Source organism: Rhinopithecus bieti, unplaced genomic scaffold (genome assembly GCF_001698545.2).
Source record: "Rhinopithecus bieti isolate Rb0 unplaced genomic scaffold, ASM169854v2 scaffold_5260, whole genome shotgun sequence".
NCBI lineage: Eukaryota > Metazoa > Chordata > Mammalia > Primates > Cercopithecidae > Rhinopithecus > Rhinopithecus bieti.
The window spans coordinates 4,981,107-4,997,717 of NW_016805896.1; the positions used below are offsets into that span (position 1 = coordinate 4,981,107).

General features: G+C 39.1%; 1 protein-coding gene across 25 annotated transcripts in view; it reads right to left on the reverse strand.

Annotated features, from left to right (window-relative positions):
- Positions 1-4,472: 4,472 nt before the first annotated feature.
- The window catches only part of DTNA (dystrobrevin alpha), a 419,414-nt gene continuing 407,275 nt past the window's right edge, over positions 4,473-16,611 (reverse strand). For 12 of the 25 annotated variants that reach the window (XM_017874046.1, XM_017874045.1, XM_017874038.1 and 9 more), the window contains 3 exons: positions 16,174-16,342; positions 13,714-13,846; positions 4,473-5,565 (listed from right to left, as the gene is read on the reverse strand). In XM_017874046.1, the coding sequence (XP_017729535.1) occupies positions 5,425-5,565; positions 13,714-13,846; positions 16,174-16,342 (443 nt within the window). In that variant the 3' untranslated portion in view covers positions 4,473-5,424. Of the gene's footprint in view, positions 8,100-11,092; positions 11,142-13,713; positions 13,847-16,173; positions 16,343-16,611 lie in introns of all 25 variants that reach the window. The other 13 variants (XM_017874053.1, XM_017874050.1, XM_017874044.1 and 10 more) reach the window with 4 other exon arrangements.

The following is a 16,611-nucleotide window of genomic DNA, read 5'->3' on the forward strand; positions in this document are numbered from 1 at the left end:
GCCTTTGCCTCTCAAAGTGCTGGGATTACAGGTATGAGCTACTGCACCCTGCCCATTTCATTCCTTTTTATCGTCAAATAATTATTTAATTGCATGTTTATACCAAATTCTGTTTATCCATTCATCAGTTGATGGACATTTGAATTGTTTTCACTCTTTTCGCTATTATGAATAAATGCTGGTATAAATATTTATGTACATATTTCTGTGTATACATGTTTTCATTTTCATAGGAGTAGAATAACAATTCTATGTCATATGGTAACTCTATGCTTAACATTTTTTGGAATCGTGAGACTATTTTCCAAAGTGGTTCCATCATTATACATTCTCACCAGTTTATAACCATTTTAATGTCTATGCATACATATTTATTTGCTGCAAAATATTGCGTTGTTTAGATATACCATGATTCAGTTAACTGTTTTCTGTTGTCAGATTTTTAAGTATTTATATTTGAGTCTAACAAGCTTAATGTCTTTGAAAGTCCATGATGTGGTGCTATTGAGTTGTAAAGCATGAACGTTTTTGAATCTCTCTTCTACCTCCTTCATTGCCCAACCCCTCTGCCTGACTACCCCACCATACACAATCTTTCACAGGTGCATATTTTTAGTAGCAGATATTCCACTTTTCTAGCATTGACTGACTTTGCTCATTTAATAGGTTTTTAAACAGGTATAACACAGTTTTAAATTCCAGTCATTTTATTCCTAAATAGGCTGAATATATTTTTTCATATTTATCTTTGAGGTAATTTACTTTTGTGTGAATTTTCTGAAAACAAAAAACTATCACCTTCATTTTATAAATGAGGGTCACAAGCTTCAGAAGGGAAAAAGGGAAAGGAAATGAAGTTGTTGATCTTCCATCATGTTCTGGAACCTTGCTAGGTGCTTTGCATGTACCTTTTCACTTAATTTATCTCTCAAAGTAACCAATAGGTAAGATTAAACAAACACACATTGCCATAAAGTGGCAGAGTCATTTTTTAAAGTTTATTTTACACATCAAAGAGGAGGGGAGGGCTTTATAACTTAGCCTTTCTTCCTCTGAAAGTAATGGAGGCAGATGAAATTGCAGAAGTCATAAAAGAAAAGCTCCTCTTCCAAAAATAATGAAGACATATATCCTTTTCACTAAAAAGCTATTTAGAGAGTTAATTGGGAAATATTTTCTATATCAACTTGGTTGTTATAAGCCTATCAACAATATGTAGATTGTCAGCACTATCTTTGTGGATTGATCTCACCAAATGGAAACTAGGAAAAGGAGCAGGCTTGCGAGGGTGTGTGGAGATGGAAATCAGAATCAACTCTGTGGATTTATTATAGTACTCAACTCCCTTGGGGCTTTTAGAGGAAAAGCAAACATGACTTTTCACTCAGTGTTCCTGAAGATTTCATTAAGAACATAGGAGTTCTTCAAGCTTTAAAATAGCAAAGAGATTCTTTGAACATGATTAAATCAATTCAATTCAATACTCATGTGACAGGTTAATTCCCTGTTCTTATCTTACTTGACTTATCTGCTGCATCAACACAGTTGATCACCACTACAGCTCCTGATTTTATTCCTACATTTCTGACCATTCTGTTTCAGTCTCTTTTATTATCTCCGTAGTGATGATGTCAAGATTTGTAGAACCAGTTCAGACTTTCCTCCTGAATTTCAAGCCTGTATTTCCAGTACTCCTCCCTCTTTTCACTTGAATGTTTAATAGGCATCTCGAAGGTATTATGTCCAGAAATTAGCTCCTGAAATTATACCCACCCAAATTCTGCTGTTTCCAGTGTTCTTGGTCTTAGTAGTTTAACTTAATTCTCCCAGTTATTTGGGCTCTCAAACTACTTTATTATCCTTATTTATTCTCTTTCTCTCACAGACATCCAGTCTACCCACAAAATCTGTTGGTTTGGCCCTCAAAACGTATTTAGAATATAGCCATTTTTACTCTACCCTTAGTCTAAACTATCATTATTTCTTTTTGTTTGGATTATTGTGGTGATGTCCTAACCAATCTCCCTGAAAGATTATCTGTAAAATTTATTTCTATACACCCAACAGGCACAATGAACTCTAGGTAGAATAAATTCAGTGAGGTCCACATCAAGACACATTGTAATCAAACTGTTGAATGTCAAAGACAGACAATCTTGAAAGCAACAAGAAAGTAGCAACTATCATGTACAAGGGAATCTTAGTAAGATGAACGGTTGGCTATTTATCAGGAACTATGGAAGCCAGAAAACAGTGGACATATTTAAATTGCTGAAAGAAAAAATCTATCAACCAAGAATTCTATATCTGGCAAAATTGTCCTTTAAAAGTGAGGGCGAAATTAAGATATTCCCAAACAAACAAAAGCTGGGGGAGTTCACTGCAAGTAGACCTGCCCTGAAAGACATGCTACAAGGTGTCCTCAAGTTGAAATGAAAGGACACTAAATGGTAACTTGCAGCTGTATGAAGAAATAAAGATCTGCAGTAAAAGTAACTACATGGGCAAATATAAAAGCAAGTATTATTGTGTAGTATAATGGAGAATATATGTGGTCTCTCTGGTCTTTGTACCTGGCTCCTGGCACAGAGCTTCAAAAGCCCTTGGAATTACCTGAGTGACAAGAGTATATCTTTTATGCTAATGAGGTGAATCTTTGTAGGCTCCTAGATAGCTTCAGAATGGGGACTGGTCACTGGAAAGATCAACCACATGATTAGATGATGGCAACTTCTGGGAAGGGTATCTTTATGTTCTATATACAGGAATCCTCAAAGTCCAGGTGATGCTAATTCTGCTGGTCACTGGACTGTATTTTGAGCAGCAAAGAAATAACATTTGTTAAAACTGGCCAGACCATATCACCTGAAGCGCTTATTAAAAATACTGTCCAGATTACCTGACCCTACTCTACATCTGCCAAATCAGAATTAATCAACTTCTCAGGAGGCTTTCATAATTCAATAAATTTGGGAAATGCTGAGGTAGGGCAGAGCTAAATGTGGCCCCTAAGAGATGAAGTGGTGAGTCATTGAAATACAGCCCAAAGGGGTGTGGACAGGAGCTGCTGGACATGCCCTTGGCTCTCACCTTCAAAGGGAAGTAAGTGGACTGTGTGAGTTCCCTCTCGTGATTATCTCAGGTCAGTATTTGCCTTTGTAATTGATGGAGAACTTCTTAATTTCTCTTTCTAGTGCCTCTAGAGTGTTGACAGCTGTTTCTATGGACTTCAAATCAACCCAACCCTGTAAGCACAGACTTTCAGCACCATAGAGTCAGATTTCCCAAAAATGCTATTCTTGAAGTGTAGAGCCAGACTCACAGGTCCTGTAAAGAGAACAGATCTTTGAGCAAGTGAAACACCCAACCTTCCATTGCATGGGACTCACAGAGGTTCTGAGGGAGAGATGTGAATGGAAGGAGTGATTATCACTGTGGACTCTATTTCTTCCATCTGTGCATGCAAGATTTATATCTGTATGTGTTTGTTTTAAAGTTTTATTGAGGTATAATTGATATACAATAATATGTACCTATTTAATATATACAATTGGATGAGTTTGGACATACATATACCTGGGAAACCATCACCACAATCAAGGTAATAGACATAGCCATCACCTCCAAAAGTTTTTGTGTGTCCCTTTGTGGTTTGTTTCTGAGATAAGAACACTTAACATGTGGACTCTTGACACTCTCCTTGGATCTCTTAATTTGATTGCTGTTGCTGTCACCACATTGACCTCCTAGGCCTGCTGATCCTCCTTTATCATTAGCTCTAGAAAAAAAACAAACCAAACACCACAAATTCATTTATTCAGTAATTCAACCAAAAAACCATTGAGCACTTAATATTTGCAGAATACATGGCTAGATGCAGAGGATTCGAAGAATTGAGTGAAGTCACATAAAGTGTTAAGAACAGTGTGCGACACAAACATGAAATATGTTAGCTGTTAGAATTTCAAACTCACTTCCATATCAATTATAATCAGGATTTACATTTATTTACATATGTAAATATATGTTACATATATTTACATGTATTTTACATATATTTTAATATATATTACATTTTAATATATTTTTATATTTTATATATAGAATATTAAAATAATTAAAAAATTTTATAATTTAAATTTAATAATTTAAATAATAATTTTAAAAACATTAAAATAATTTTAAATATATTACATATATTTACAGGATTTACATACATAGTATAATCAGAAATACAGCAGAATAGTATTTCTATCAGATACTCGCAGATGCTAATAAAACAGTAGAATGGTTAAAACCATGTGTCCCCAAGGCAAGAGAAGGTGAGCTGTTTTACCTCAGTGGCTCAATATTCCATCAATGGGTCCTGCTTTAAACTGCGAGTACTTACCTGCCTTCCTTCTTTCAACAGACTGAGTCCAGGTTGCTTTAGGAAAGATTCATTGAAACAAAGGAATAAAACACCCAAGATATAGTGTTTTTAAAAACATTTTTTAATGAAGAAATAATTCCACTCCAAAATATAGACACACAATTAAATAGTTTAATCACTTCAAAATATAACATGTCCCCAGGAGGTTCCAACACACACACACATACACACAAAACAATACTTAACAGCAATACAAAAATCCATACAATAGTAGTATTTTTTTTACAATACCAATGAATATTGCGAAATCTTTAGTGTCTCTGAATTATTTCAAATGGTGTCAAATTGCAGTAGTCATAATTAAAAATGTCTTACAGTTAATTCGCCTCAAGATGTAACACTTCTGATTTTTTTTTTCTCTTTTTGGTTCAAAAGTAAAAATGCCCTTTTTTCTAAGGACAGTGGAGTTCTCACTTGTGGCTCCTGGTGTGGAATCGAACCAAGGTGAATGCAGCAACCAAAGGTTGCTGGATTTACAAGATCTATCTATAGTTAACAGCCAAGAACTAAAAAGGGTGGACAAAGATGATCAAAATAAAAGCAGACATCATTGCTAAATTATGATGCAACAGTTTGGCTCATGCATATAAGAAAATACATAGTATATCACAACAAAGGCCACACACTCTTAATGCAATTCAGTTCACATTACTACTTACAAATGAACCTTCCCTGCCTTATAGTAGATCATTCGAGAATCCATTTTTCACAATCTCCAGCACAACTCCCTCTGACCAACCAAACTTACCCCGACTTCCGTCCTGACCAACCACAACTGTTTCCTGAATCCCATGCAGTAGATTTCACCTTCCTCCCCTCCTCCCTTAACCTGGCGCTGTGGGGGAGGGTTGGCTGTGTTAGACCAGTGCTTATTAATAGGCTACCAGCTCTGATGGAGATGGATGTGCAATTCATTGTGGAACAAGAAAGAACCCCCACAAGATGTAGTTGTATCTAATGGACACGACACGTGAAACCTGCTGGGTTTGCACTTAGAACAGGCCCCAAAAGTAAATCTGGAGAGCCAAGGAAAGAAACCCACCAAAAAACACAAAACCCCAAAATAACACACGCCATTTTGTCTCGGTTACAGGACAGGGGTGCTTGAGTCTGGTCTCAGTGCTGACGTGGAGCTAAGAGAAAGAAAAGGTGGCTGGTTAGTCAGAAATTGGTCATTGGCGGCAGTTTCCAGAGTCCTTGCAATGGCTTTATATGATGGTATCAACAACCATGTGATGGAGTTGGTTGGCAATGAAATAGCTATGACAACGGGGAAGGTTATCAGCAGAACAGTTCAAATCTTAGACGAACATTTTGATGTAGAAACACAAAGAAACAACATATGGCAGCTCGGTCCAGTCAGTGGTGGAGTGCCACGTGCAGGATTTAAGTTCTGAGTTCAAGAACTACCTGGCTATGATTTCGAGCTGACAGCATTATAGGTAGCTGGGATGTAGTGGTTTTCAGTACTGAGTATGAGGCACCAGTGGCCACCTGCTCCATCGAGAGAGGTATGGGTTCACAGAGGATGGGCAGTGGAAAAGAGATGAACATTAAGACACCCCAACAAAACCCGCAATAAAAATCAATCTGTGCAAAGAAATCTGAGAACTGTGCAGTTGTGCCACTTTGGTGTCAGCCTGTGCTCAGGGACATTTTTCAGGCGGGTTCTCTGGAGAGATGTATGATTAAGTACGTCAAGGGACAGGATGGGCCTCTCACTAATGCCAATCGAGTGCTTTATCCCCAAGGCAAGTGATTTGGTTTCAAAGGGCAGCCAAGGAGATGATGTCTGACCAAACGCAGACATGTGAACATCGTACAGCCGCCCTCTGCAGAGGGGGCATGAAGATGTCAGGACTCGGCTGGGCATCCACCAACTACGAACTTTTTGTTTGGGTTTGGAGAAGGTTTTTGCCAGTCCCAGAAGCAAAAGTGAATCACAGAAACTTTCTTGCTTATTCTGAATAAGGCCTTTTCAGAGACTTTATTATACGAACTTCATTCTAAAGCAGTAGTTCTCCACCTTTAGCGAGCATCAGAATCACCTAGAGGGTTGATTAAAACAGATTTCTGGACCCACCCCGAGAGCTTCTGATTCAGTAGGCCTGAGGTGGGACTTCAGAATTAGTATTTTGGAGACTTTCCTAAGTGTTGCAGATGCTGCTGGTCCAGGGGACACACTTTGAGAATTATTCTAACATGTTCTCTCCTTTCTTTTAAAGGAGAGACAGGAATTCCAGAGAAACTGCTAATTTAAGCCTAATGTGTTGAATATGTCGCAGGCTTTTTAAAAAAAATCAAATATTGAAGCAATTAGAAGATTACTTTTTCATTTTCCCCAGAATTCCCAAAGGAGGTCGTTAGGGCCCTCTAAAGAGGGTCCTTAGAAAAGACTATCCCAGTCTTTTATCCTCTTGTCTTTGATAGTTCTGTTGCACTTCAGCTTTTCACTGAGTGCAAAATCCCAACTCAACCTAGAAGAGCCTGTCTCCTTTCACATGACCACAGAAGGCTACATGCAGAACACCAGGTGGCCAGCTAAGGCAATCAACATTCAGAAATAAAAGGAGAGCGAACGTTTGCAAGCGCACTTTAAGCCTGTACATTTAAAGCTGAAGGCCTCCAAACAACTTGATAGGGGAACTTGTGAACGAGCAGTGCTGTTAAAGACATGCTTCCTAAAGCCAAAATGAGAGGAACAAGACCATGGAAGAGCAGAGATAACTTTAGTCCGTTTGGGGATCTTATGGCACCTGTGGTTTATAAACAGCTTTAGTAACGAGTATTTCAAAACATAGTTCACAGTTTTTAAGAAGATCTGTGCTGATTTTTAAAAACTAGATTCTATATAATTTGAATGTTGCCTTTTTTGAATATGGTATCTATTTGGAAAAAAATATTTACACTAAATTCTATGGCTGATTTGTTAGAGTATCTTGAAAGAAAACAACCCCAAGTTGGAAAGAGGCCCCAAAGAATAGATTCTTCCTGGTGTGTTAGGTTCAAGTCACTGCTCACAGAGACTTGGAGTCAACTACAGACCGTGCAGGCCAAGGACCCTTCTTGGCTTCCAAGCTCTGAGTTTGTACACTCAGGAACCAAATTCTTCAGGGTTAGTGAATGATTGCAAGTGGTTGTTTTATTCCAATTGCTGTGAAAAAAATGTACAGTGTATAATAAACTGTTTTGCTAAAATCCAAACAATTCAGAAATCAAACGTCTAGCTATAAACAGTATTAATATTGTCATTGTAAACTGAACAGGTTCAATATCATGTGCAAAGGTTTAAAATACTTGTTAATACTGCCATTGTGTATAATAGCAGCATGGGTTTTCAGCCTGTGTTTGTTTGCTTTTTAACCAGAGATGAACCATGTTACAGAGGATGTAGCTGATAAGTTAACTTTGAACAAAAGTCTTTTTTTTTCCTTCTCGAAACACATACCTATACACTAAAAATCTTAGAACAAAAAGTTAGCTGCACTATAGTCATCAGAACACATCTTTAGGGGTGGGGGGTTTGTCGGGAGCTGCTGGGTGTGGTGGCTCCTCTCTTCGGTGAGGCTGCTGCCAGGCTGCTGTCTTCCTCCTCTGTGTGGCCACAGGGCTCTCCATCATCACCAGTTTTCATGTTACTTTCATCATCTGTCTGACTATAGCTTGCCTGGGAATAAGGAATGTGTAATTTTTTTTAAAGATGCAAATTGTTTCTAAATTAGGGTTATGAAGCTTAGGATCACCCCCTTTCCCCAATACAGAAGAAAGCACACATGCGCGCACACACACACACACATGCACACACACACTCCTTTCCTATGACAATCAGGAATTAATGTCCTAGGACACTGTGTGCTATTGCATCTTCTGGAAGAGAGGACAGGAAGTCCTCTATGTGGATCTCTTTCTTAGTGGGTACCGGAGGCGTCTGGAGGGGAAAAGCAACACAAACAGAAATATTTGTGCTGTCCTTTGGACAAAGAGATAAAACCAGTGACCCATCATTAGGATGCCACGTTGGTTTTTAAAAAATCTACTGTGTATGGTCCAATCCTCTATCTTCCATTAGGATGTGAGTGGCCAAGGAGAGTGGTGTACTATGTGACCAGAGGATGTAACAGGGACAAATTCAATACCTAAGTGGGCCAAAATTGAGTCTTGGAGGACCCTAAGCTGAGTGCCATTATGTATACTGTTTCTTCAGAAGTGGCTAGTTGAAAACCAATAAGCCGGGTTTTAAACTATTCACTCTTTTTAGTATTGTATGTTGATAAGTGTGTACTTATTTTCAAATAGGTCTAACGCTCTTTTTGAGCAGATGTTGCACCTTCTATGTCTCTGGCATCCACCTTCTGCCCCTTCCCCATGCAAGGCTCTCTCTGCCTTCGCGGATGGCTAATGTCAGGCTGATGAACTGGCTTCAGACCCTTGGATAAGAGACACATATACTTTGGGATAATTTCTGGTCTTGCAGTATAGTCAGGAAGTCTAAACAGAAATATTTTAATAAAATAAACTGGTCTAAAATGTACCTGTACTTCTTGGTTACATTAAGAAAGAGTACAATAGGATAGAGCCAGCGGCTAAAATGAAAAGCCACTAGTTTTTGTAACATTCTATCAGGTTTTAAATGAATGTGCCTATGTAGCTGATTGAATGACAGGCTAGTTCTTGTTCAGAGTTCTGTGGAATTCCGGCTAGGTAGACTACAGGATGCAGTAAATGGCAAAGACTACAACTGTCTAATTTTTCAGTGCTAAATTTGCAACAAAAGATTTAAAAAATGGCCTAGGAACTTCTAGCGTACTGATATTTTTAGCTTTTAGGTACCAAATACTACTTTTATCTGAGTTTAAGGCAAGCACATTTTATTAGACTTTCAAAATATTTTCTAAGAACTAGCTACTGATGTTTAAATAATGTGCAGAACAACAATGATCAAATTGCTGAAGCTAAGAGAAAGAAAATTCTATTAAAGGAAAAGGCCTGCCCCTTGGGACTAAGTTTGTTATCACTGGAGTGAATATTTTCAGAAACAGCTCCTGGGAATTTTTTCGTTCTAGTTGTAATGAGTCAGGAGAGCATGTGGCGTGGCACTCTCAAATCCAAGAGAGGCAGAATAGAGAGTGGTCAACGAGCTCCTTCCTCACCGCTCATAAAGTATATAATATGATCATAGCAATGACTCCGTGATTTTCACTTGCTTAATTTTAACCTGAGGACTGAGACAGGATGTCAGTAGCATTTGCACTAGCATGTATTCTTTCTTAATTAGTATGTCATTTAACAGGTATTTGTTCCTTTTTCAAATTGTTAATAGCAACCAGCATTGATAGCATTACTGTCCACTGCACTATAGACTTATGGGATTCCATGGTTGGGAAAGCTCAAATGTTTGGGCCAGTGCAGTCAGAATCCTTTGAGAGGTATATTCGCTTTGAACTATCATGGGGGTATCTAATTGGCTATTAACTGGAGCCAGAGAAAAAATCTAGACTTACGGAACAGTGTGGCCCACAGTGTGCCAAGTCATCACATGTAGCTGCGTCCTAGCCTTGTTTATAAAAGTAGAAGAGACAGAAAGCCAGTTCTGGGTCCCAGTGTTTCCCGTACACTTAGGTAAACACTATGGCAGCTGCCAGGTGTTGAAGTGCTATAAAGCACTGAACATAGGGGCAGGCATACATGTGAATGTTCATAATAAATGATAATGTGCCTTGCACTATGCCAAGCTCTTTAAAAACTATATCCCAGTGAGTAGGATATGGTTTTTAATACGGGCCTCTTCTGTGGTGATACATAATACCAGCCTCTTCTGTGAGGCTATTATGCAATATGTTGTATAGAGGAAACTGAGGCTAATACAGGTTTAATAATTTGCCCGAAGTTTTGCTGCTCGGATTTGGTGAAATCCATATTTGAAATGGGTCTATTAGAGTCTGGCGCCTAAGGTTCAGACCACTACAGCCAAGTGATTCTGCCAGTCCAGTGCTAATCTCTCTGCATTAAAAAACTACTGAGGATTCTCCACATATTTAGGTAGGGCTTTGGAGTGGTTTCACATGCCATGAAAATCATATTTTAAATTAATTTATATACTGCTGAATTCCACAATGGATTTGAATCAGGTATTCCAAAAACATACGGCTGCAGAATTTTTCCTCTGTTTGGGCTCTTTTGTTCTTTTTAATAATGCATGGTTTTTCTTTCACTCATTGAGACACACACATTTGATCTCTTGAGCCCTAGGTATAGTATGACTAGTAAGCTGGCCCATCTCTAGAGGTACTGACTTTTCCTTTTCAAGTGCTAGAGTGGCTACAAACTCTGATGTTGTCATGGATTGGTGATGTGACAAACTTATTGGTAAGTTTCATAGCCACAGAGGATTACTGGAACATCTCTAGGTTTTGAAGTTTTGTGCCAATTTTCCTAGCTAATAGAGTAAGAAGTCAACTCCCAAGGATGTCTGGCAAATCTCCACTAGTTTATAATGAAACACTCCATAGACTGAGATGTTTCTTTGATATCAGCAGGGAAGGAGGATATTTTATCACATAGAAAGAAATGACTAAGAGAAGTGATTGTGAATTTACATTACAAGTTATCAGAATTGAGTGTATAGTGGCTATATTTCCTCCTAAATAAGACGGTACTTACTTGAGAGGAGTGTGATAAAAGGATATTGCATTCAACCTTGCAAGCTGACCTGTGGGTGACAAAGGACACAAACGAGAAAGGTGACACGTCAAGTCTGTGATGCAGTCAAGCTGGTGAATTATTTGGCAGGAAGCCATGCACAAAGACACAGAGAGAGAGTCTATTGAATGAGAGTAGCATTCCAATCCATCCAACAACCATATGCTCACAGAGCATTCAAGGAAAACCACTTTGACATCCTCCAGGGCGTATGTTTTGAGTAGAGATACACAGGCCTGTTATATTCTCCCAGCCTCTTCCCTGTCCTTTTCTTAGAAGTCATGAGGCATGGAAAAGAAAGGAGAGGGAGAGGGAGCTTAATATTTACGAGCGATGGTAAAACCTCCAGTTGAATCTTAAGTCATTAGTAGAAATTCCCTTCATTTTACACATAGAAGGTTACATTTTTAATTCATTCAAATGAATAAAAATCTAATATTTTATATGGAATAGTGTAAACCTGCCTCCCTTAAAGAAAAAAAAAAAAACCCTAGAATTTCAGTTAACTGCTGCCACTGAAATACAGAAAGTGACATGAGCTCAAAGAGGGAGGCCTAATAGACGCTTCTAATAGCATGAACCAGAACACTGGTTACTTAGTCACATTTTTCTTTCTTTCTTTCTTTCTACACAGCAGAGCCTAATGAGATATGTGTAGGAATGCCAACCCTCAGAGTTCCCAGAGATGCCCTGGCAGTTTCATTCCAGGCTGGTTTCCTTCTGTGGAGGAACCATGGAAGGCGCCAGGAAAACTTCACTCTCCATGGGTTTACAATCAGGCAACTTTGCTTCTGAAGCGTGGGAGCATGGCTCTACATATATAGTCACTCATGTTTTTCTTTTCCCCTCTTTCTTTGGTATGGCTAGACCAACATTTTAGTTGCTCCTGAAATGTGGTTGTTAAACTGAAAAGGCAAATGGAACATTCCAAAGAGGCAAAACTTTGTTTTTATATTGCTGGGATGGAATTGGTGGGCTTCCGTTTCTCTCCTGCTACAATCTTCTTGGAAAAATATTTCAATGCTTTATCTATAGACATATGAGAAATAGGAGATAACTTATTCTTTCTGCTTCTCTCTCTCTTTTTTTTTTTCAATAACAAAGTAAGAGAGGCCACTGCTGCCCTAATAATATCCTGAAAGGCTGGGTATGGTGGCTTATGCTTTGTAATCCCAACACTTTGGGAGGCCGGGGTGGGAGGACTGCTTGAGACCAGAAGTTAAATACCAGCTTGGACAACATGGTGGACCCTGTCTCCATAACAAATAAAAACATTAGCCAGGTGTGGTGGTGTGCACCTGTAGTCCCAGCTACAGGAGGCTGAGGTGGGAGGACCACTTGTGCTCAGGAGTTCGAGGCTGCAGTAAGCGATGATCGTGCCTGGGCAACAGAATGAGACCCTGTCTCAAAAGAAAAGCAAAACAAAACAAAACAAAACAAAACAAACAGAAAACAAAAAGCAAAAGAATGTGCAGAAAACTTGTCTGGCCATTCGATAGAAAGTCTGACAGGATAAAATAACCAATGGGCCCAGGAAAAAGCTGGTCTCAACCAGGCAAACATCCCTGAAATACCAGAACCCCAAGCAAACGCCTGTGAATTAAAGGGAAAAGGAACACATCAGGAAGACAGACAAGGCAATAGAACGATCTCCACGGGGAAATGCATGGCTTTTAGGATGAGTCGCTGGTTACGTTTATTCCCAATTGTGTATGTCATGTTCAGTGAATTTTCAGGTGGCTAACATACTCCAGTACATCTGAAAATCTGTCCGTCCACACCTTGCTGAACACAGGCCTGCAGTTCCCCCAACATTTCTCTATGAGGTTTGCCATTCTCCTACTTACACTTGGCATGAGGTGGGCAATGAGGAAGGCTGAGGGCAAATAATTCAAGGGAGGTGGTGGGTTTTATGCTTATTCAATTTTCTTGTGCCCTGCTCTTTGCATCCATTTAAAAATAATTATGAGAAAAAGCATCTTTCTTAATGGGCCTGAGTTTGGACTGTTAGTTATCATGTTTTTTTCCAATATAAGAAGGCCACTTATCACTTTCTATGGTGGAATTTAAAAGAATACATGGTGAGTGACAGTTATAAGAAGTGGGTGCAGTGGCTCACACTTGTAATCCCAGCACTTTGGGAGGCTGAGGTGGGCGGATCACGAGGTCAGGAGTTCGAGACAAGCCTGGCCAATATAGTGAAACCTCGTCTCTACTAAAAGATACAGAAATTAGCTGGGCATAGTGATGCACACCTGTAGTCCCAGCAACTGGGGAGGCTGAGGCAGGAGAACTGCTTAAACCAGGGAGGCAGAGGTTGCAGTGAGCCAAGATCACACCACTGCACTCCAGCCTGGGTGACAGAGTGAAACTCTGTCTCAAAAAAAAAAAAAAAAAAAAAAAAAGAAGCATTTAATATTTGTACTGTCTAGAAGACATGGATTAAGGAGTAAAATCAGCATATTTTGGAAAGGGAGGGTGAAAGGAAGGAGAAGGCCTTGATTCTGCAAGTCATGTCAAACACCCAGCTACCAAGGGATTGAGGCAGAAGAGGTGGGGTGGGTGGGCCTGGATCCCGGTACCTGATAGGCTTCATCCTGCAGTTTCTGTTTCAGGTATTCCTCCATCTTGAGCTCATTCTCCAGCTGCCGGACAGAGTCATTTTCATAGTTTTCATCCTCAGGCCGCACATAGGGATCTGCATCCTCCGTAACCCTGAGAATAAACCACAGATGACATTTTAGAGTGAATCTTAAAAGAGAATTACAAGTGGGATTCGTGTGTGAGCTATAGTTTATTGGCACCTTTATTTCTCCTTAGTTCTCCAAGTCACTTTCATGTCTTCTTTAGTAATACCTAAAGAAAAACTTGGAAACATTTTGGAGGTTGGAAGCAATATATGATCAAGGTATTTTCACACACAATTTTTTTATGGCAGTTGTGGTCATAGGTCATCTCTCTTTTCCTAGGGTTTACTGAAATGGGTTGGCCCTTTAAATGTTCTATAATTTTCAAAATGGCAAACATCTTTTGAGGGGATACAAAGTTTTCCCAATCTGAGGGCTCTTTTTATTCTTCTTCAGAATAGAACCCAAGATCGCTTTCTGTATGGAGAGTGAGCCCTCTAGTGAAGTAATGCTTAAGGACATTTGGTTTTAATTTAATCTCTTTTGTGTTACCCACACATGCACATACACATATGAATGCACACCACATTCATGCCTTATTTTTATAGAATTAAGTCTTAGAATATCAGCTAGTTGATGCCAGGAGGGCTACTAACCCATAACTCTTGATCTTAGCTCTAAATCTGAAAAAAAAAGCATTTTAATTATCCAATTCCACTCTGAAATAAATAGTTAAAAATGACTTCATTCCCTAATGTGGGACTCTGTCTCCATCTTTTCATCCTAGACTATGCAAAGCTCTTCATGGGGCTGGACATAAGCTTGCTACCTAAATCAGAGGACTAAAAGATTCTCAGGGTAAAACACAAGGACATGTTTAGACGATAGAGATATTAAATTATTCCCTAAAATGAAATAAGTGGTCAAGAAGAAGTTTCTAGGCTGGAACTTGAATGTCGTTGTTCATGTTTATTTATAGCTGTACAACATGTTCTGGTTATTTTTGGAGGTTTGGGGCCAGCCTAAATGGGTCTGCCTAGGCCTCTGTTAACTTTCCTTCCCTAACTCCTGAGTCACATGTTGGTAGCTGGTACTGCTACTGAACATACCAGGGCTAGCAGATTAGGGTGGCCTCAACAGTCTTGGACTTTAGAATTGGGACAAGGAAATTCTAGCTAACTGCCATATAAATGCTTAATAATAAAGAGTCAAATAGATATGCATTTACCAGACAAAGCAGATGACAACTAATTCACTATTTTGAATAACAAATCCAACAATTCTAGAATACAGAAGAAAGGACAAGAAAGCAAACTCTATTAAGCGGCAGCGTACTGCCATGTTAAGTCCCATTATAATGGTTTTGTTTTGATCCTATTCTCTCTGCTGCTTCACAGCTGACTCTCAGACCACACCTCTTGATAGTTCTCCGTGATTACTGATCGTTTATTCACTGCTTGGATTGGGAGCCAAACACCAGAAAGGCCTCTGGTTAGTTTCTTCTCTGAGTCTTTAATATGGCCAGTTTATTTTTATACACTAGTCTGAAGTACTTTTCGTATTAAGCAACACCACCCTTCTGTAGTATTTTTAGCGTTCAGACACTCCCTCCCCCAGCTTTTGGGTCAGCGTTTGCCCACGTTTCCCGTAACTCCATGAACCATGGTCTCCTAATGGGCCACTTTCTTCCCTTGTTTGGTTTTCCTCCTTTCCCTCCCAAGTTGGGCTCTGCAGCTCTGTCCCAGCTTTGCCTTTGTTTCTCAGCTTTGGTTTTCTCTGCTGACTACTTTGAGCTGATCCAGGGTCACAGAAAGTCTAGTGGGGACGTCACTGATACTGCTGGTTTCTGACAAGCTCCAGAACTGGGTGGAAACTTTCGCAAATAAGTCTTTAGAGGGTCAGATTTATACATATTCAACAAGTCAACCAAACTGGATTTCTTTATAATGAGATTTTATACATGTACTTATTTCAATTCCAAATACTTATATGATGTTGTTTACACCAATTCTGAACAGAGACCTCTCCAATGTCATGGTATCCTCTAAGTGCAAATACAGTAAGTTCAGAAGATAGGATGATTTATCTCCTGAAGTAGTCTGAGTCCTAAAAGGGTGGCAGCAGTTTTTTAATACTATTTTGTATACAACTAGCACTGTGCCTTGGGCAAGGCAGGCTCTTGATAGGCACTGGTTGGTTTAGGTTATTGATAACTCTCTGGAAATTGTAAGAGGGGAGATATTAAAATGCCGAATTTAAATGTAGCACCATTCTGTATCTCTGGCAGAAAAGAAAACTATGTCACCCCTTTTGAAGGTTTAAAAAACCCCCTAAACAGTTATGCTTTTACTTCCTTATTGCCTCCTACGGATTGTTTTGTTACTGAGAAAACGCCTCCAAGCGGAAGATACTCACATGTCGCCACGCATGGTACTTGTGGTAGCTCCACTGTGAATATACCCAGGTTTTCGGGCATGGATTTGCGCTAGAAAAGCCTTTTCAGAGGTTGGTGAGGGAACAAGATCCTCAAACTGAGTCCGTGCAAATTCAGAATCCACATTACTCTCTGTTTCACTCCCAACCTCTAGCAGATACAATTGAAGAAATAAAGAATGACTTGTTAGATTTTTTATGACCTGCAAATAAAGGATCAGGCTTAACAAATCAACCTGTGCTGTGTAAAATGTTAACCAGTTATCATATTTTAATCAAGTACATTTTTATTTTTTCAAAATAAGAATTGATATTGACATGAATGACTATAAAATCAGTTGGTATACAGCATTTTTTAAATCTCAGAAATGTTACAAGGAATTTTTGCCATCTTAGTAACTGATTTAACTTTTAAAACTT